The sequence below is a fragment of the Vidua chalybeata genome, chromosome Z (genome assembly GCF_026979565.1).
Source record: "Vidua chalybeata isolate OUT-0048 chromosome Z, bVidCha1 merged haplotype, whole genome shotgun sequence".
Taxonomy (NCBI): domain Eukaryota; kingdom Metazoa; phylum Chordata; class Aves; order Passeriformes; family Viduidae; genus Vidua; species Vidua chalybeata.
In genome coordinates, this window is record NC_071570.1 from 51,264,466 (window position 1) to 51,286,368 (window position 21,903).

The 21,903-nt window shown below is 38.0% G+C and overlaps 1 protein-coding gene across 14 annotated transcripts in view; it reads left to right on the top strand.

Moving 5' to 3' along the window:
• Positions 1-21,903, top strand: part of ELAVL2 (ELAV like RNA binding protein 2) — a 103,251-nt gene that overhangs the window by 60,011 nt on the left and 21,337 nt on the right. For 7 of the 14 annotated variants that reach the window (XM_053932408.1, XM_053932402.1, XM_053932403.1 and 4 more), the window contains 4 exons: positions 2,494-2,597; positions 14,092-14,245; positions 16,739-16,964; positions 21,477-21,515. In XM_053932408.1, coding sequence (XP_053788383.1) covers positions 2,494-2,597; positions 14,092-14,245; positions 16,739-16,964; positions 21,477-21,515 — 523 coding nt within the window. The remainder of the gene's footprint in view (positions 1-2,493; positions 2,598-14,091; positions 14,246-16,738; positions 16,965-21,476; positions 21,516-21,903) is intronic. The other 7 variants (XM_053932411.1, XM_053932406.1, XM_053932407.1 and 4 more) reach the window with 3 other exon arrangements.

Below are 21,903 nucleotides of genomic sequence, written 5' to 3' on the forward strand. Positions count from 1 at the left end.
GTCTGTCTGCTTTTCTTTCCTAAATACTGAATCAGTGTGTCAATTACTTGTTTTTTAATGGTAAATTACTTAATTTATGCTTTTCTAGTGTACACTTGGATGTCCAGTCAGTCTCTTGAACAGTCTGATTAGACTGACTAGAATTAAATTGTTTGAAATAACTTCTTGCCTTTCCCCTCTCAAAATCCATTCCATATATTGACTGTGGTGCCATTCAGACTCTTGAGTATCTCCAGGAACGGAGACTTTACAACCCCTCTGGTTGCCTCTTTCAGTGTTCTACCACTCTCGTGGTGAAAACTTTATTGTAAAATCACAGAATAAAGTTGCATAAAGTATTTCAGACTTGTTCTGAATAAATTACTTTGGTTTTGGTGCACCTTCCTAGGCTGGTGTCCTAATATTTATCAAGTTCAACTCATACAGTGTCTCCAGAAAATGGTTATTAATCGAATCCTCCCAAAGAGCTGGGTAAGCTCTTTGTCTGTAGTAGTTTTGGGTGCTTTTTATATGAAAAGCAGAACACATCAACAAAGAGGGATAGGAAAAATAATTTTTTTCTCATCTCCTTCTGTTAGATCTGGAATGAGTGTTGTATTGGAAACATCCTGTATGAAATAGCTTTCACTCTGGTATTCTAACATCTTTTAAGGTTCACATTTAAAAGGGCTCTTCAGGAGATTAATAGCAAAACACCTGAAATCAGCATTTCTGTATTAGTAGATAACACTGAAATCACATAAAATTAATGCACAAAAAGAGAGATTCCTCTTTTTTGGAGATGCTATTGGGAAGAGTCTCTGCAGACAGTGGGAGTGATGGAGGTGACAGGTATAGAAACTGCTCTGCCTGTAATCAAACTACTAAGTAAAAAGGCTTCTAGGATTAGAAACATGGCAATATCTAAGCAGAGCTGTAAATCAATACAGAAATGCTTTTGGGTATTTCCATTTGGTTTGTTACTGCTGATGCTAAAGGCATTGAAGATCATGGGGTCTAGCCTCCTGTTCAGAGCAGGGATCTCTAGAGTAGATGCTCAGTCTTCTGTCTTGTTGGGGTTTGGATTGTCCGGTAATGTGTGTATTAACCTGTTCGTGGATCCATCTAGACAATTTATGTTTGCCTGAGGTGTTTTGAGGAGGAGATACGAGAGAATGGAAATAGCTTTGGGGAGTGGGGTGGTGATGTCCTCTGGCCTTTGGTGCCATGGTGGGCATAATAGGTGCAAAATTGTAAATGCCAGTGATGATGGGCTAGTTAGTAAACCTTCTTATGGTATTTAATTAAGTGAAAAATTTCCTGTTGTTTTTTTGCATTACATACTGTTAAATGCATACTGTATAGATACTTCACAAGAATTTGGTACAGCATGAGTTCCATTATATCTTTCTTGGACAACAAATGAACATGCCATTTGTGCTTTATGAAATGTTGTTTGTCATTTTATATTGCTGTGTACCCAAGCTAATCATTCTAACTAGCATTTTGTGAGTTAGATATGTCGGATGCTTCCCTATGGCTTGTTGACAATTTTATTTTACCTTGTTCTAGTGTCTTAAAAAAACCCAAAAAACCTCAAACCAACAAACAAAACCACCTCAGAGTATGGGAGTGTTTCTGGAAATATTTGTGCTAATAAAGGGTAGTATTCTTGCTAAGTATTTCTTTTCACTATGTTAAAATTTCCCACCTATTTGCATTCTTATGCACTAAAAGTACTTCTAAAGTAGGGTGCTAGTTAGGGATAGTATACTGTAGGTTTTGAAGTTGTCAAAAGATGGCTACTGCTAAACTCAAGTGTTTGATAAGTGCTAGGCAAAATGAATGGTTAGAAAGGTGGCTGTTGTTCAGAGATAAGAACTAATGAAAAATGCTTTATGTCCATCTGTTACCTGAATTTCCAACACTAAAAAACTCAGAAAATAATACTGCATCTCTGGCTGATACTTAGTTCTTGATCAGAACCTGTTGTTTTGAATATTGGAACAAAACGAGCCTTTAAACTCCTTGTTACTGAAAGGCTCTATGTAGTGTATGAATAACATCTGTCTTCTAATTTGGCTCTGACATTGAGTGACTTTCAAATGTATTTCATTTTCAAGCAGTAGTCCAGAATTTTGCCACTGTACTTCTTATGTTCAGTAAAAAAGTTTAAGAGTGAGTAGTGGATTCCTGGTATCACTTTAAACTTGATGCTTCTGCACATCCTCTAGTGTCCAACAGATCATAATACACTTCTGAACCTATTCTACGTATCAGTTTTTAAGTCTTGCATTAAATTGAATGTAGTAATTTCTGTGTTGAACACAAGAACAGAGGCTACATGAAATCTACCAGTGTTAGTGGAAAAATCAGATGTTGTGATCCTTTGTAGTGGGTACTGTTTTTCAGTATAAGCAATAATTGCTCAGTGTGTGTCTGTAGGTTTTAAATAATTAGCTATTCATTGTGTGGCATTGGGGTACTAATGATGACTTATGTCTTTTTATTTAGGACAGAGTTTGGGTTATGGTTTTGTGAACTACGTTGACCCCAAGGATGCCGAAAAAGCTATTAATACCCTGAATGGATTGAGACTTCAAACTAAGACGATAAAGGTATGGAGGGTTAAAATAATTTAAAGAAACTGAACTGTTTTGACTTCCTGATTTGTTTCACAAGTGTAACTAGCAAGCATTCAGGTAATGTCAGTAGAACAAACTGGGATTTAATGTAGTAAATGATCCTTTGTAGTGTTTAAAGTTAGCGTAAGTAAAGAAGGCATAGAAAATTACATTTTCTTGACCAGCTTAACACTTTAGATGTACAGTTGAATTGCTTTAACTGAGGAATTGATATATACCTTAGTTGAAGAAATGCAATATTGCATGTTGTTTGAACACCATGTGCTTCCTCATTTTCTCAAAGATTGTATAACTTCCTTAATAATACTTCAGGTTTTAAGTTGCTGCTTGTCTTGTTCATTTTACAAATCCTTAGAATGAAATGCTGAAATAACTATTGGTTATCTATGAATCACTCTATTTCTAGGGCTCTGGTCTTTACATCTCTAATGTTTGGTATTCCCGTCTTTTCTGTTAGGTTGCAACTCCTCACACACTTGTTTACTAAATTCAGTTTCTCAAAATTCTAGAAACAAATCTTGAGAGTTACTTTTTTCATCCCCTCTTTTAAACCAGCAACAGAAGACTGAGGATACTCATTTGAGCAACTGAGCTCTGAAATTTTGAGAGAGAGGAGATTAAATAAAATTGTCAGGAAATTCAAACTTTTGAACATGTTTCATAGGTGTTGGTGCCTGAAGGCAGTATATATTCCAACTAGCTCATTCTTCCTCATTAAACAGCAGGGCTTGCTAGCTGAGCACTTGTATAGTGGCTGCCTTCTAACTAGGAGCATGTTTGAGACATGAAATAAAGTCCCCTTCTAAAAATATTTGTACTTAAAAAGCAGTGTGAAGCCACTGAAAGACAACTGAAACAAAAATAAGATACCAGTAGTTTTGGCACAAGTGTCTTGCCTGTTCTGTATTTTTAAGATTTAATGAAGTGGATTGCACTATTGGAAACTTAAAATACTACTTTGTAACAAATGGTGACTCTTGGCACTCAGGTACTATGGATGGACTGATGCTTAGATGCTGAAAGCTCCCTGTGTGTTTCTGGCAGACTTCTTGCCCACAGTCCTCTCTCATTTTCTATTTTGGGGGAAATTGAGCAAAGTAATTTTGTGCTCCAGGACTTCTGAAGCTATGTTTTGTGCAGTGGTGAGAAAGGCAATCTGTTTGTTTTCCATTAGTATTGTTTGGTGTGTGATGCCTTGGATTGAGCCAACATGACTTGTATGTCCAGGGTGGTAAACTGGAAGTTCTGTTGATTATATAGGCAAAAAAAAGGAGGTGGTTAGAGAAAATCAAGCCAGGTCTCCCAAATCAAAATGTTCCCTTCAGGGGAGTTGTGGTAACTTGTTTGATTCTGGCCATATTTGAATTTTTAATCCTCCTTTACCTTGCTAAGAGATAAATTTAATCAATTTTCATCTTTTTAAAAAAGGTGACAATTGAGTAGACAGATATGAGTGATGACAGTGATGCTTTTTGTTTCCTGCCTTCCAAAATTCCACCAAAAAGTGGAATTGTAGGTTGGATACCAGACAAAGACCTTCACAGTGAGACTAAACTCAGGTGTTCATACATTAGATATCTTCAGCTAAAGCAAAGCTGAAACTCCAGAGTTGTCACAAGCCAAAATGATAGCCTCTTTGCCAAAATAAAGAAAATCTCAGTTTCATTTGAGAAAAATATCTTTACATGCTGATTGTTAATGTTGCAAGTAAATTCTGACTGTAGCTACCCCCAGTCAGGCCTGTTGAACTTCAGCAGCACCTTTCAGTGTTAGTGGGCATGACTTGAGTGCAAAAACTGCTTTACTATGTTCTCCTGTATTTACTCCTCTTCATTTTTGGACATGGGGTTTCAGGCCAAGTTTTTTGTGACTGGATTTTCCAAGATCACAGAATCATAGGATGTTAAGGGTTTGGAATGGACCTTAAAGATCATCTAGTCCCAACCTCACCACATTTATCTGTGAAGCAGTAGAAATGCCCAGCCTACATGTAAGCATTTTGTAGCTTACATGTTCCTCAGATTAGCCAGGGAGCAGTGGTGAGCAGAGGTCAAGTTGATGTCTGAGGTCTTTTCTGCCTCTGGTGGCAGCATCTTAGGTGGAAGAAGTCTCTTATGAGGTCTCAGTCCCAGGGCCTTTGCAAAGGTTACTTCCTTTTTATAGACAACAGTGTTCCTATTTGTTCGGAGTTGGTAAGTCAATGACAAAAAAAAGAAACAAACAAACAAAAAAACCACAACCCTCCCCCCCCCCAAAAAAAAAAAAAAAAAAAAACCAACCTGTTTGATAAACTCAGACTCTAACCCATAACTTCCAGCTTCAAAAAATGCAAGTAACTGAGATATATAAAAATTTCGTATAAAACTTCATATAAAATTATTGAATATGAGTGTTAGTCTATATTTAGGCTTCAAAAGAAAAAAAATAGGGATTTGTTCTCTCTGTGCATTTTTGGGACTTCTGCAGGAATGCTTAGTACTTTACTAGATTGAGGGTTCAAGTTTGTTTTCCATTAGTATATAAAACTGGAAGGAACTTTGCTGGTTCAGTCACAGTGTGATGTATCCTCACACTGTGATTGAAATCAATGTAATCCTACTCAGAGGAAACTGACTGTCCTGACCCTGATGTATGATGCTCTGGATTGGGGCTGTGACAGATACCTCTGATCCACAGCTTCTATACTAGCCTGCACGTCATTGGATATATTTTTTCCCATCCCTAAGGGCATGCCATTTAGTGTTTTCTTGAAATAAAATACATTGAAAAATGTAGATTTGCAAAATGCTGGATTAAGGGTTGGGTTTTTTAATATTGATAGCAACACAAAATCCTATTACCTCTTCCCTTTTTTAAAAGAAGATCCTGTGGAATACTTTATGGAATACTTTACTGATTTTTTTGCAAAATATCTCAATCAGTTTTCAGGTGTTTATCTCCAAAGCAAGGGTTTAGCACTCTTAGTCTTGTCTAACCTGGTGGCAGTTGTATTGCCTTCTGATTTAACTGAATAGTAGGGGTGGGTGTATACTCTGCTGGTAAAGCCACTTGCGAGTGTGTTAGATATGTGAACCCTGTTCAGCTGGACAGTATGCCTCCGTTATTATATAGTGCCCTTTGTGGCATAATTTATTGTTTATTTGCAATGTAAACTGTGAAGTTTGGGCTCCACTAAGTTATGCAACTTTAATGTGGAAACACACTGCATCTAATAAGAGGTAAAATATTTTTGTGGCTTCTCTTTCGGAAGATGATGCTGCTGACAAGCTTTTTATCTCTGTTCTGTTTAAGAATTCTATTGGATTTTTGTACCTGCAGTGATTTTCTTCCCACCTGCTTGCTTGTCTGTGACTTTTTTTTCATTTAGGTTGTTCTGGAAAGATCAGTTCTTCCCAAATATGGAAAACTCAGAGAAACAAACTGGTTATAAGAATCACTGATTTACACATAGGGTTAAGAAAATTGAGTGCATGTTCTTATTGGCTTGGCTTTTGCTTGGATGAGGAGAAGTGCTCCATGGCTTCCCTTCCCCGTCGTTAGGGGGGTTTTATGAGAAAACTTCTAAAAAGAAAAAAGATCCAAGTGAATTTCTTGTGAGATTATCTGAACAGGAATATCTTTCAATGTGAAGTAAAAGAGTTATGCATTAGCAAGAGAGTGTTTTAAGATTCACTGTCTAAAAAGGAGCAGGCAAACAAATGGCCTCTCTGGACTGGCTGAGAGCCATGCGGAATGGTGAGTAGGATGCAGCTTTTTACCTAGACAGGAAGACACAGGACAATATTTTTGACTTTTCTTCACAGATGTTAGGCTGCCATTGCCTTAATAGTGGACACAGTACTTTGTGGATTGTAGCTGCCAAGGGGACACTGAAGATGACAGTAATAGAGCTCTGCTCGTTCCTCCCTTTTGAGGGCTTGAAGTGGCAGAGCCTCTGTGTGCAGGACCTGGCATTTATCTTAATAAATGTGTAGACATGTATGCAAGACATGTGTAGACATGTATGCAAGTATGTGTTGGGAAGAGCGGAAAAATAGTTTGTCCAGGCTAGAGACCTTGGAGTTGTCTTTTTCTATAAGATAGCATGTATAAGATGTATGTATTCTCCTTAGCGTAGTGCTGCTTAAAAGTCAAATTTAATAAGGTTTTCCTTCTCTGAAGTTCTTTGGATTATTGAGATGTTTACATGGGTAATTATTACCTGTCAGGGGAATAGAAATTCAAGGAATATTTTATCTAAAGTATTAAATCTGTAGGTTTTCTTCCCACTCCTTTATAACTTTGCATGTAATAAAAATAAAAATAGGCTTATTGTGTAACATTCTTCCAACTTCCTGTTAGAATGAATTTGACAAATTCTTCAGCTACAAACACAAGATGTCCTATTTTGCCATCATCACCTATGACTGCCCTACTGTAGAAAGTTGCGTAATGAGAAGAGCTAGTTAAAACTTCGGTAGAAGAGTGCATTCAGCTTTACAAATTCTCGAAGAAGTGCTGTATAGCAAGAGGGGACTTGAAATGTGGGGTGTGCTGCAAGTTCATTAGTGTTTGAGTCATTGTCGTTAAAACTTGGCATTATGCAATGTGATTTCACTTGGTGTCTTGAAGTACTACTTAGATTTACAAGAAGATTCATTAAAGGAAATACCTTCTAACTTAACTGTTCAGTAGCTGCACCCTTAAGAAATTTTAGCAATGATAGTACTCTTGAAAACATTCAAAACACTTAGTGGAAAATAGCAAAATACTGAAAAAAAAGAGAGATGCTGGTTTGATTTCTGAGTTCAGTGCAACAGATAAAAACAATTGAGATTGTTCCTGTCGTCACCACTGGTACTTGTAGAGAAAAAATCTGGTAGTGTCCCTATTATGTAGCAATTCTTTGATTAACCAATATTCTTGGGTAGCAACAATGTACACACAAGTTGGGTAAAAACTCTTATTACAATACCAGAGGTGAGTGAGCTGTGAAGGTGAGAGAAACCCTCCTTACTTTTTTGGGTTTTTTTTTTTTTTGATTCCCACCTGCACCTCCACTATTATTAAAGAACATTGATCTAATGTTCTAAGGATTCTAAGGAATCTTCTAAGGAATTGATCTAAGGAGCAAAAGGGAATCCTATGTGGAAGTTTAATTTAAAGCTAGTGACTTTTACTGCTGTTTTCAGTCAGCAAAGGCTGAGAGAGGAGCTATGATGCCAGAACGTTTAGCGGTCTTGACAGGGTAATACAGTATTGTAATCTTAAGATCAATTTGCACTGTTCTAGCAGACCTGAAACAGAACAATTTTTCTTGGAAGAAATGTAAAGGTTTTTTTTTTTTTTCCCCTAAAATTTCTGCAGGAGTTACATAATTTATAATTATGCAGTCTTTTAGCTATGTTAACAGTTAAAGCTTTGACAGCATTTTGATTTTAGTACTACACACACGCACATCTTTTCACCCCCAGGTAAAATTTGTTCTTCACTGAAATTCAAATCTCCTCAGACTTTGAATGTTACTTCCAACTTAAGCTGTCTGCTTGTTTTTCACATAGCTGAATAATATTGAGAGGAGGATTCGGTTCTTAATGCACATTGCTGTCACTTCCTGTAAACCACATTATAGGCAGGTGGTTGGTTGTCCACTCACACAGAATGTCAGGCCAAAGATATAAGATGTGCTGTCCTCATGTTTAGCAATCACAGTTTGTTTTCTGTTTGAGCCCCAAGTGCCATGTTGCTGCTGATGAGTGTGTTAAAAGAGTCTGTCCCTGTTCTCTGAGGGAGAGAATCCTTGGACCAGTGCAGCTCACCCTAAGGCTGCTGAGCAGCTTTCCAGCCAGAACACTGCAGCAGTTCAGTAAGGTCCTTCCTGATTTGCATAGGGGATTCCTGACAAAGAAATGGAGATGTTAGAAGGGGCCAACTGTACTCTGTAGAATTGACAGAGGGAAGTCTGCAAGCATTGCTCAAAAGCCAAATCTTACACAAGTAAAAACAAAACAAAAAAAGACTACAAAACAAAAAAAAAAAATCTGCTTGTTACTACTAAGATTGTGTAGCATGGAGGGCAGGGTACAAAAATGCAGCATCAAAGTCCTCTAAGAAGGTGGTGGCTTTCTGCATGGATTCAAAATGCTGTAAATGCCAGGCATGGAGATCTGTTACTGTCTGTTGTTTTGAGGGGGATTTTTTTGTTTGTTCGATTGGGGCTTTTTAAGTATTGTTATTTTATTTTAAGTCCAATATCTGTTTTCTTTCTAAGAGGATTTTTATTAATGTAAAACATGGTTATGATTACTTTTGAAATTATGGTAGTCTTGAGACAAATAGGTCTCTGTTATTTCTAGCAGCTTTCAAGGTTTTTTGTCATACTGAATGTTGACTCTATTGTCTTTCATCCATGCAGTAATAGTTTTTCCAGAAAGGTTGTAAGATACTCCAGTTAGCTGTAAGTTGCAGTAGATGTGTTTTGTGCATTTCTAGATGTGTCTGTGGAACTGTGCAAGAGTCACCCAAGGGTTGTGCTTGCCAGAGTCTCTGTCAACAGTAGAAGCTCCTTAGGTATGACCTGAGGTTTACTCATTCCCTTCAGGAAAATAATTGAGGTCTTGTGTTTAAGATTCTATTCCTGTTTGTATTATTCATGTGGAGGGCTTAATATTATACTATGTACTCCTGTTGTCCTTGAAAGGTAACTGCTTTTTTTATTCCTAGTGCATCTGAAATTCCTGTGCTGTCATTGTTTGGGCATGAGTGGGGATCAGAAACATGAATATGAAGTATGAGGAAAGGTCTTTTGAGACTCTGAAGAATGTGAAAGTATGAAATGGAAAATGTTTGGAGACTTGATCTCCTTTCATTTCATATATTTTATTTGTACTTAGAATTCTAAGTTGAGTATTTCTTATTTTTAGCAAGACAGTGATAGTTACAGACTGCAAGTTCTAAAGTGCTCTTCTGTACTGGTCCTTCTAAGGGCAAAACAGATTTGCTGTTCTGTGATTGTAGTGCATAATTCCCATCTCATGTTTTATGTCAGTGAACTTGATTATTGTTTTTCTTTTATCAGACATTTATGACCCTGATTTAAAACTGTTACAGTATCTTGAGACTTCTGGGAAAACCTCCTCTTCTGTTTCCATCAGTGGCAGGATTTCCAGCTCTGTTCTTAGTACATATGTACATTTGCTTCAGTTCACCAAGTAGATTTTTGGATGTCTGTTGCTTTAGACCAAGTCTTCTGAAAGCCTGTTTCTGGTCTTCCTCTGTGCTACATACAGCAGCATTTTATGAGGTCTTCCTCTTTGAGTAGTGTGCTGTCCTTAATTGGTTATATCCTGAGAAAGACTTCTGGTCCTTATCCCCTCAGACATATAAAGACTGGTCTTAAGTCTAAATTTGTCAGATCTGTCCATTCATGCCTTCAGCTGAGTGGCAACAGATGTGGATCCCATGACCCACCTTAGGCCTGTGACTCTGGCATGGGCTGTAGCTGTCAGAGCTGGAACACTTTGAGGGGTGAACTAAACTTAAAATAGTGAAACTCTTGTTTCACTATTTTGCATATGATAATGCTGAAAGGCTGTTGCTTCAGTTTTTTCAATGCATTCCCTATTGTACTGCAGGCTGTAAAAACAGGACCTTTATGGGATATGGTTTTGTTTATCAGCTTAATCTAAACTTGTAAGTGGGCTGTGTTGAGGTTTTTTAGTTCCACAGAGCTGGATGTAAGTTGCCTTTACAAAGGGAAGTCTGGATTTCCAGTTTCTTCTGTCCACAGAAGAGTGCTACTGTAGGCTTCCACCATGAACTCAGCACAACATGTACATATTCAGTAAGGAAGTCTTGTGTATTGGGAAAAGTGGTCTTAAAGCTTTGTTTGGGGTGGAACAATCCTTTTTTGAGGGGAGACAGGAAGTGAAATTGATGAATATACAGCAATGTACTCACCTGTTTTGGGCAACAACCTGTCACTGGCTAGTGAGAGCTGAGACCTCATCTCTATGGTGTGCTGCAGCATCTTCTTACTAGAAATCAAATTAAGAAGAGTTCTTGAATCATGGTATCTTATACAAATTTAAGTGAAAGTTGAGAACACTTGCCTGGCACAATGGCCTCTGAGAACACTGCTGTAAGAAAAAGCAGTATGTCCTTGTTTTTACTGTGCTTGCCAAGGAGGCATACTTGTTCCTAATGTATTCCTTTTTTCAATATAAATCTGTCTGCTTTGGAGGTAGGTTTAACCCATTTTCACCTGGACATACTGGATGGTAGATTTTTGTTGGAGTTTTTTTTTCCCCACAGAAACACGTATTTTAAAAGAACTGGACACTACTCTTAAGGGCAAGTTGTGTTTTAAGCAGAAAGATTGCACTTGAGCTAGTGAAAGCAAATATTTACTGAAATACTGATTTTAGCATTTAAGGATTTCAGATTTAAAGACTTGGAAGTCTACATTAAGTAGACGTGTTTAGGAAGAAATTGTATTAAATTCTCAAGGTTTTTTGAGAGAATACAAATAGTTTGTATTTGTACTAATAATACTACTCCTCTACTAATAATAAGATAAAAGAGGTTGAAGCATGGTAGTGAGGTGTCTATAGGTAGTAGCAGATAATAAAAAACTGAAACATTCACTTGTAGGGGCTGTGCCTCTTTATAATTTTTGGTAACTTCTTTGTTTAACCTGCTTTCACAGTTTTCACTTGAAAATTTTGAATCAGTTCATCCTGATGTTAGGAAATTAAGTATTAAAGCAATGAAAATATTTTGACTTGGTGGTATAATGTTTGCATTTCTAGAAACAAGTATTTTCTACTAACTGCAGTGGAAAATTTCAGTAAAACTGTTTTTAAATTAGTATCTCCAGAGTAGTGCTGTTCAGTGTTGTACAGTGTGTGTCATCATTAAATATTTAAAACTTCAGGCTTTCAGTCTGCTTCTTGACTTGCCTTGTTCTGTGGTTTTGACGACATATAACTAAAATGTTCACCTGTTGAATTAGCTGTGGAATGAGAATCTTAGCACAGTTGTTAATTCAGTCCATATAAAAGTTGTTTAAAGAGACTAAGTATAGCAACTATATTTAAACTATCAGCCAGGTAATTACTGAATGAGAAAACTGACAGGATACAAGTAGGGAGATTAGTGTGGAGAGTCTCTGCTTTAAATGTGTATCACAAGTAAAATTACTGGACTTTGACATTAAAAATGAAGAGGGACATGTATATCACATACTCTAGGCAATGTTCTTTTAATAGGAATTTCATACCAGTAATATTTTGTGGTGTCCTTGTTTTTCACTAGTGGTGCTGACTTAAATTATGTTGCATTTCTGAAGTTACATGTTCCTTTCAGATTTTTTGCCTGACCAGTAGTTATGGTGCTTAGCAAATGGTTAAATAGAGTATACAGATATTGGTGATTAATCACTGATTATGGTTTAATATGTGTTGTTATTGTGACTAATATGCCCAAATTCAGTTGGAGTAGTCACTTGAAGGTAATAACAGTGAAACTGGATATGTGAGAGTAGTGTGTACTGGTTAGAGTATCGCTTCCATTTACTTGCACTCTTGAAATTCAGTGTAGGCCTTGACTGCTATGTCAAACTATTTGAAATGCTTTTAACCAGAGAGGGCATGGGCAATACTGCACCAGCTGTCATAATGCAAGAACTCATACTCACTCACTTACCAGAGGAAAATGAGAGTTTTGCAAAAGCTGCTTTGTACCAGGTACCAGTTCTGTAGGATAAGGTAAACTTTCAGTAAGTTAGCAAATATTTTGTGCAGGTTTCTTCTCTTCTGATAGACTTTGTGTGAATTTATATTTTTATATGTGACAGCATGTGTCCAGCAGTGTGAATTCCCCCTTGAAAGACAGAGTCTGCATGGGTTTGGTAATTCGTGATTTTACGGGGACTAGTCCTATTCCCCAGGCAGTCTGTCTCCATTCCTTGGCCTCGGGTCTCTTTAAAGTCCTGTCAAGTGAGGCATGGAAGTTTATTTCTTGAAGAAGCTTAGGGCCAAATGGGCAAGTTGAACAAGTTTTTTCATTCCTTAGCTGTTGGGGTTTTTTGCATGGTAAAAAAAGGTAACTGTCACTTGTCTTTGTTGCTTCTTTGGCTGAATGCAAGCAAACTTTACTCTCTTTTCCTGTAACTTTGATTGTAGGGCTTTAGCTCTTATGTGGTTCTCATATGGAAAGAACAAGGCAGTGTGACTTACAAGGTTCCATGCTACATGGATAGCTACAAGGTTTTGAGGTCAGTCCTCCTCAACCACCTTGCACAAAGCCTCTGTGTGGAACTTGAAGGATCACAGCAGTGTTCAGGGTACTGCTTGTTTAATCTCCAGCATACTGTCTTCTGTTTTGCTTCCACAGCAGTCTTAAGAGTCTGCTGTTCTGCATGGAAATAAGACAGGAAGGATTTGAAAAGGACTACCAAAGAGTTAGGCAAAAAGACAGAATGACAGACCAAAAGTTTCAGTTGCCCAGTATTGGCTAACAGTACATGGAAGGGGAGAGAAGGAGAGGAGATAAATCAGACTACTTCTTGAGGATCCTTTTTACTTTTATGTTTTACATAGGTGAAAAGCCTAGATGAAGTATTTTGTCCTGTTGAGAGGCACAGATGTTCTAATCATTCTTGTAGTAACACCACTGTTACTACAATGTTACACTGGTACAAACTTCAGTAGGAAGTAGTAAACGTGCTAGTTTTTAGCATGTGTCTAAAGGTCAAAGAATCTACTTAATCATCTTAAAATATTTTGACTGACACATCAAAGCAACAGGTAAAAAAACTTCTGTCCAAAAGGATCCAAGAAGTTCACTGTTAAATGGCGTTTGTTTTTAAGGCCTCTGTTGCAGAAATTGACAAGCTGCTAAACAGGCAAAATACAGGTTGGAGTCCTACTTCTGCCATTCATTCTTAGGCCTGTGAAAGTGATGTAGCAGAGTTTATCTTGATCTAATGAATGATTGTGATTATGAGTCATTTGGTAGTAAGCTCAACACAAAAGACACAGCACTTGAAAAACACTTGCAAACCTCAAAGTGCTTCAGACTGTCTTTCTGTGCCTTTGGCCTACATATCACACTGAAATCTTAATTTTTTGTATGTTTTAGTGCTTTTTAATAAGAATTCATGGAACATGGGACATTCATTGAACTTCTTAAATTTGCTGCTTTAATGGTACACTTTCTCCACCAAGGCTTGCCTAGTTTTTTCTCATTTATTTAAAAGTATATATGAATTAATGTAGTCAGCTGCTCCTGTGTTTTGGAAGCCGGCTCCCAAAAATCCCCCCAAACCAAACCAAACAAAAAAAAATCCCACTGAACTGGCTTTGCAAAGTAGCTGTTCTGTCTGCTGTTGGAGATGTTTTTGTGTCTCAGAACAGATGACACTGTCCTATTTCAGCTGGTTTTAAAGTGCTTGTTTTTTAGGATTTTTTAATGTTTTTTTCCTAAGGTTTCTTATGCACGACCAAGTTCAGCTTCTATCAGAGATGCAAATTTGTATGTTAGTGGACTTCCAAAAACAATGACCCAGAAAGAACTGGAACAGCTCTTTTCCCAGTATGGACGTATTATTACTTCTCGTATTCTGATTGACCAAGTCACTGGTAAGTAGGCAGTTTTGCATGGCCTTTCACAGACTCACAGTTTGAGATGTTTCATCTTGCAGTACAATCGTCTTGTCTCTGTAATTTATAAAAGGTGTCTGTAGGCCAGAAAATGCTTTTTTCTCCTGGAACTGTTCATAAATATGCATGGGCAAAAATAGACTTTGTGATGTACTGAGCCAGCTTGAGTCATTTCTACCCTGAAGGTGCAGGTCTGAAGCTTGTTTGATGACTTGTAATAAATTTACAGCTCCCATAATCTTCCTTTCCAAGCTACGGTATGAAAATAGTTTCCCAGTGCCTTACAAAATGCTATTAATTTTTTTTTTTTTCCTAAAAAGAAAATTTTATGCAGAAATTCACAGCTGGTTCTCTGGGGCTAGAATTACAGAAGCCCTAGACTGACAGTTGCTATTAAGACTGTTTTCAAGGCTAACTCATTAAATTTGGGCACACACATGAATTTTGAGGAGCAGGTAAGTTCTGTGCTTACCCATGCTGTAAAGTACTAAGATGTAGCAGGTTATTTGCATTGTTACAGTATGTGTATCAATCAGGTAATGCTTGTCAGTGACACTTTGTGGTTACTCTTCAGGCTTGGGACAGTAATGCCTGTTTTTTTGCTGTCTCAGATGGCTTATCTTGAGGATCTTTATAGTTTTCTGAATCACCTGCTGTGAGGTCTCTGCCAAAAATAAGCAGTTGAATGAAAAGCCAAGTACATGTCAGGAGCATTGAATGTACAAAGCAACATACAAAGAAGCAGTTTTGGCGAACTCTCCAAGTTCTCCCACTTCTAGAACACTAAGGGGTGGGACAGATGAAGTAATTTACTCACATAATTATTCCCTGAATAAGTTGGGTTTGATTTTTTTTTTTTTTTTAATAGCTGTACCTTTTCAAAGCTGCATATTCTCTTGGGTGGCAAACAGCTTTCAGCTGTAGAAGGTCATAAGGTTTTTTAATTGTCTTAGAAAAGTTTGCACATGCCAGCATTTGAGTCTTGGCTGACCTTTAGAGGAACTTTTGTGTACTCCTTGGACTTGGCACTAAGTCAAAAGAAGTCTCAATGTTGACACATAGTACTTAGAGAGTGTTTTAATAGGTTGAATTGTTGAGAGTGTAGAGAGGCCTGGAAAAGAAAGCTAAAGGCCAAATACTGAATTGCAGATGTAGCAGATTTGCGGGACAGATTCCTAGTCTTTGTGCAGTAAATAGCTTTTCACTGTAGGTTCCTGTATATTCATACACAGAAATAGATGGCATTTAACAAATGGACAGGTAAGTAAATATAATTGAACTTCTAATAAGTGTTATAATTCTATTCATATTCATAAATCCTGCTATTTGCAGCATACTTTATGGCATATAGATTGTTGTTAAGGCTTAAGCTTTCTTGCCTCCTTCTATTTAGTAATTTGGAAGAAATAGGCTCAGAGTGGTATGAATAATAAGGTTGTGACACAAACTGACAGATAAAAAATGCAAAGTTGAAGCTGTGACATTTGCCTCTTTAAAGCTTTCTTATGCCTGTTCATTGTTACTTTTGATGGCTTAAATCATTGTTTATGAACAGAATATGTTTCTTGTCATTAATGTCTTTCTCGGTTAAGGACAAGTGTCTATCTCATCTGGTTATTCATGATCCAAAATGTAAAGGGGTTCTAAATGGCACTAGAAATAGTACAACAAAACATTGATCTAACTAATGTTGGCTGTTAGTAGCTTTAATGTTAAAGTTCAAGTATCCAATGTAGCTCAATATGTTTATGTCTAAGACACTTGAAATTTTTGATGCGTGATGTTCCTAAGACCTTCCATAAACACTTTGGGATTCCTTTGCGTGCTGCCTTTGACTTTTCTATATCAAGAAAAGTTTCCTTCAAAAGTAACACCTAGTGATGTATGGTGATTCACCCGAACCAAGTCTTTTACTCAGAGGTAACCAGTGACTCTTAAAATATGGCCGTAATTCCCATTATTGCAATACAGAATGTGCATGTCATCATCCTCTGAGTATATTTGCTCCAAAGAGAGCTTCAGGGGATACTGCAGGAGAGCAAAAGACATTTTTTTTTTTGCTGCTAGAGAACAGAGAACTAAGTTATTTGCAGAATTTTTGTCAGTTTAGGTACTGCAGAGTAGCATGAGCTTACCAGAGGTAACAGTGCAGCTGGTTTGGGTTCATCTCCATCCAACAAAATTTCTTTGTTTCCAAATTCCACTTTGGCTCATTATATTTGTTTCCACTGTTTTCCCTCAAACTTCCAAGCTTTTTACACAAATGTGTCTTACATCAGTTAAAAATTAAAATCAAAATTACAGTAGAAAATTACTACTTTATTCAAAAGCTCAGTTCTGTTAAGCTCAAAGTTATCATGTGTTCACAGCATTTGACCATCAACATAGCAACTGGCCACACAAATAAAAGTTAACCTCTAATATTCTGGAGTCTGTGAATTCATTACTGTATGCTTTTTTCACCTTGTGCAGGGGTGTCACGGGGCGTGGGGTTTATCCGGTTTGACAAGCGAATTGAAGCAGAAGAAGCTATCAAGGGCTTGAATGGCCAGAAACCTCCAGGTGCCACAGAGCCCATCACTGTAAAGTTTGCTAACAATCCAAGCCAAAAAACAAATCAGGCCATTCTTTCCCAGTTGTACCATTCTCCAAACAGAAGGTATCCCACCCCTCTAGCTCAGCAGGCTCAACGTTTTAGGTAAGTCAAATAATGTGCACAAGTGTGCTGAAACTTGCATGTTCCCACAGGCCTGTTTGATTGCCTCCACTCTTGTGCATTCCTGCTTGTCTGACTTCTGTGTGGGAAGGAAACACATGAATGTTGAACTTCAGCTATGCTACCACGATACAGCTAAAACCAAAATGCATGCCATCCTATTGATAGCATTTCAGTGTCTAATAAGCATACTTAGTTAAAACAAGGTGGCATCTCTCTTGTACTCAGTCACTTATTTTTTTTTTTCAAAGATTACTTTTCATTTCCTAGGTTATTCTTGATTAATGTGCAAGTTGATTCAGTTAATATTGACCTAGGAGATACAGTGTTTTTTTCTTAGCCATATGGCATGCCACAACCAGCTTCCTCTTTATCTACCCCTACATTTTTCCTCTGCATTTTGGCTTTCAGGCTTTTTTCCTGTTCAGCTGTCTATGTTCTCCATGCCGTAGTTTGTCTTTTCTTGTTACAACCTTTCATAATGAAGATTGCTCACATATTTTTTGCATGTGCTTTTTGGGGACGTACGTTCCCATCATGTTGAAACTATTGCTATATAGTTCCCTGTGCTATTTAATGTATTGAAAAGAACAGATGGTGAGAACAAAGTGAAACAAACACTGTACTATCTACATCCATGAGTACCCTGGATTTCTTTTTTGTGATCTTGATTATTTCTTCCCTCCCTCTACCCCTGAACAGTGTGACTGGGTTGTGTTAAATAGTAATACACTCAAAGAGTATCTGTATTTTGTTTTTCAAGAAACAAAACCAGTTTACAGCTTGCTTCAAAGAGAATATACCAAATTTCAAATGCTCTGCATTGGCTAGGCTTGCTTATATGAAATATTCAGAGTTCATGGCCTGCACTTCTGTCAGAATTTTTTTATTTTTTCTTTTATTCAGATTTTTGGCCTTACCTGCTGCATCTCACAGGTGTGAGGAGTAGGTGTTCTGCTGTAAGATAGGGGATAACAAATTTTATTTACTTCTTTTGTAGCTCTTCTTACTGTTTCTTAGGTAATAAAAGGGCTATCTTACAACAGTGTTCTGAATATTGCATAAAAGTAGACTTGCCATTATTCTATAGGCAGAGTCTGGGGGCAGAAATTGCAGAATGGACTCAAGTGCATTGTATGAAAAAAGATCATGGGGTTTGTGTCACAAGCTTATTCAACATACCCTGGCAATGACCTGATGCAGTTGCCCCATCTCTGTTAATAGTTGACAGAGGCCTGAAAACAGCTTAGACTTTAATAATAAAAACAACAGGATCAGTACAATGCTTTCTTTTTTTCTTATTATGAGTAAACTTGAGCTGGACTTTCAAAAGCAGATCTGTATAATTGTTTCTCAGCTTCCATAAGATGTATAAGTTAAAGCATCTTTAAAAATTTTCCAGTGAAAGTTCCTGGGAATATTTCCAGAGTATTTTCAAGTCTTTCAGGTAGCTGCTGAAAAATCATACAAGTGATACCATTACTGTATTCAGTCCTCATCTGACAGCCCTTGTAACAAGGACCTGTAAGTGGTGGTGTTTCTAGAACTCTTCACCTTGCTCTCCACCACTCATGTCAGTGACAGTAGACCTCAGTCATCCACACTGCGTACTGATAGTAGTCAAGTATTTTTTAATTTCCTTTTTCTGCTCTTTTAGGGGTTCAGTAGTTTATTGTCAGTGTATTTTGCAAACCCAGCTCACTGCAGAATTAGTGCTCTCTGGAAAACTAAATCAAGTATACGTTTTTTACCTAAGCTCATGTTTTATTGAGTCTTCATCTATAATAAGACTTCTTTGTGTATCTGGGTTTTGCCAGATAGAAACAAGAGCTTCTTCAGGGTGAACATTTTTTGAAAGAAGCAGTTTAAGAGACTCCAGGAATAAGAGCAATAGGAGTGGTATGCACTGCATATTTCGGATACTGGCTAGATTATTTCAAGGGGTTTAGAGTTGTGGTGGCATTCTGTAATAGGGGGAAGGTGAGGCAAGAACCACATAGAGAAATCTTGAAAATAATATATATATTATAGAAACACTATATATTATATATATTATAGAAACACTTCATCCTGGAAAATCAGAGCATCATAGAATATCCTGGGTTGGAAGGCACCCACAAGGATCATCAACTCCAGCTCCTGGCCCTGCACAGGGCCAAGGGTCACACCATGTGCCTGAGGGCATTGTCCAAACAATTCCTGAACCCTGGCAGGCTTGGTGACATGACCACTTCCCCAGGAGTACTATTCCAGCGTCCAGCCACCCTCTAGGTGAAGAACCTTTTCCTAATATCGAACCTAAACCTCACTCAACACAACTTCAGGGCATTCCCTCAGGTCCTGTCACTAGTCACCACAGGGAAGTGATCAGTGCCTGCCCCTACCCTTCCCCTCACAAGAACATGTAGAATGTGAGGAGGCCACCAGCCACCTCTCAGGCTCCCCAGGCTGAACAAGCCAGATGACCTCAGCTGCTGCTTGTACAGCTTCCCCTCCAGACCCTTCACCATTTTCTTGTCCCTCCTTTGAACACTCTAATGGCTTTATATCTTTCTTATATTATGGTGCCTAAAACTGCCCCCAGCACTCAAGGTGAGGCTGCCCCAGTGCAGAGCAGGACAATCCCCTCCCTTGCCCGGCTGGTGATGTTGTGCCTGATGCCTCCCAGGACATGCGGTTCCTGGGTACCAGGGCATTGCTGACTCTTGTTCAGCTTTCTGTTGACCAGGACTCCCAAGTCCTTTGCCGTGCTTTTCAGTGTCTCACTCCCCAGTCTCTCTGTACATCCTGGTTTCCCTCATCTCAGGTGCTGAATCTGACACTTGTCCTTTTTAAATGTCATATAGTTGGTGATTGCCCAGCCCTCTAATTTGTCAAGGTCTCTGCAGAGTTCCTCTGCCTTAAGGGTAGTCAACAGGTCCTCCCAATTTAGTGTCATTGGCAAACTTACTTAGTATATGTTCTTTAAGTCTTCCATCCAAGTCATTTATGAAAATGCTAAAGAGCACTGAGCCTAAAATGAAGCCCTGTGGAATCCCAGTAGTGACCAGTCAGTCACTGTAACCCCATTCACTGTAACCCTTTTTGCCTTAGCCCTGAGCTCACCCATCCCATGATACATTTATCCAGCTGTGTGCTACACATTCTATCCAGAAGGATCCTGGGAGAGGCAATATCAAAGGCTTTACTGAAATCCAAAAAGATTACATCAGCTGACTTCCTTGGTCAGCTGGGTGGGTTATCTTGTCATAAAAGGAAATTTAAGTTTGACAAGCAGGACTTTGCCCTCATGAAGCCATGCTGGCTGTGATTGTGTTTTTCAATACCTCCCAGAATAATCTCCATAATTTTACCAGGCACTGAAGTGAGACTGACAGGCCTGTAGTTTCCAGGATCATCCTTCTTGCCCTTACTGAAAATTGAGGTAGTGTTAGCCAGCTTCCAGTCAACTCCATATTCCCAAGATCATTTAAAAAATCATTGAAAGAGAGCTCATAAAGACGTCAGCCAGTTCTTTGAGTATTCTTGGATGAATCCCATCCAGTCCCATAAATTTGTAGGGACTCAGTTGGAGATCCCACACAAGTTCAGGGTCCTTCACCATTCTCACAGCCGAGGACACTGGAACCCTCTTAGCCCATCATCGACATTAAAGATGAAGGCAGAGAAAGAAAACTTCTCTGTCTTCTTTGTGTCCCTGTTCATGGGGTAACCATTTTCATTCTGTAACAGGCTGATGTTATTTTTGGACTGATCTTTGAGATTCACATATTTAAAAACCTCTTCTTGTCCCTCACATTGTTGGCAAGCTTCAACTCCTTTTGAGCTTTGGCTGCACAAATTTTCTCCCTTCAGTTGCAAGCAATGTCTCTCTATTCTTTCCATATCCACTTGACTTTGCCTCCACTGTCCTTACATTTACTTTTTTTGCCTCAGCCCTGCTCAGCCAAACCAGCCTTCTGCCTCCTTCTGGACTTACCAGAAGGAGTAGGAACACGAAAAATGTTTTTTTGGAGTTTATGTTACAGCAGTTGCTAGTGATCCAAAATGCTGCATCTGTCTTGAGAGTTATGTCAGCAAACATGTCAGAAGCCTTAATTAAAGTCTTCTCAACCAGTTTTGTTATATGGAAATCTTGACTGATGTTGTCACTGACTGTAACTTTATGGTAACAGTATGTGATTTAGGCTAAATTTGTGGCCATGGTGCACTTTATAAAATGAACTTTTTACGATTGTGGTTACTACACAAGAATTGTAGCAGCGTGGGGTTTAGATGGTGGATGCTATTTCCCAATAAGCATCTCCACAAAGAATATCTGTTCTGTCTTCACTATCAGGTGTAATAAGGTGTCATGGCTCTTTCAGTGGTGATACTTTAACATTGCATGAGGTTCGGTACAATGTAACGGATGTGACAGTAATATGCTAGGTTTCCTTAATCTTAAAGGGTGGAGAAGTCTGAAGACTGAACATGTTGCTAAATGTTTTGCAGGTTGGACAATCTGCTCAACATAGCTTATGGAGTAAAGAGGTAATAAAGGATTAGTTGGTTCATAACAACCAAATTATTTTGAAGTATTTTGCAAATTCTTACTTTTCAGTAAGACTTACGTTGTTAGATTTTTGCATGTTGAGACTTCAGCTGAGATTGTTCATTTTGATGCATTTTGCATGAAATATACAAGCCTTTTGTAGCAGTTCCATGGAAATCCTGTTTCAAATGACTTGCTAATTCTCACTGGTTTTATAGCATGCTTTCCTTTTGATTTTCTGTTACATCATTTCAGACATACCTAGCACTGTTCTCTCTACTTGTATATATATATGTATATATATTTTTTTTACATAGTACTTGCGCAGTTAGGGGGCAAAAAATATTTTTCATCTTATCTTTCTAGTCTGAGCAACGTGTTCATTCT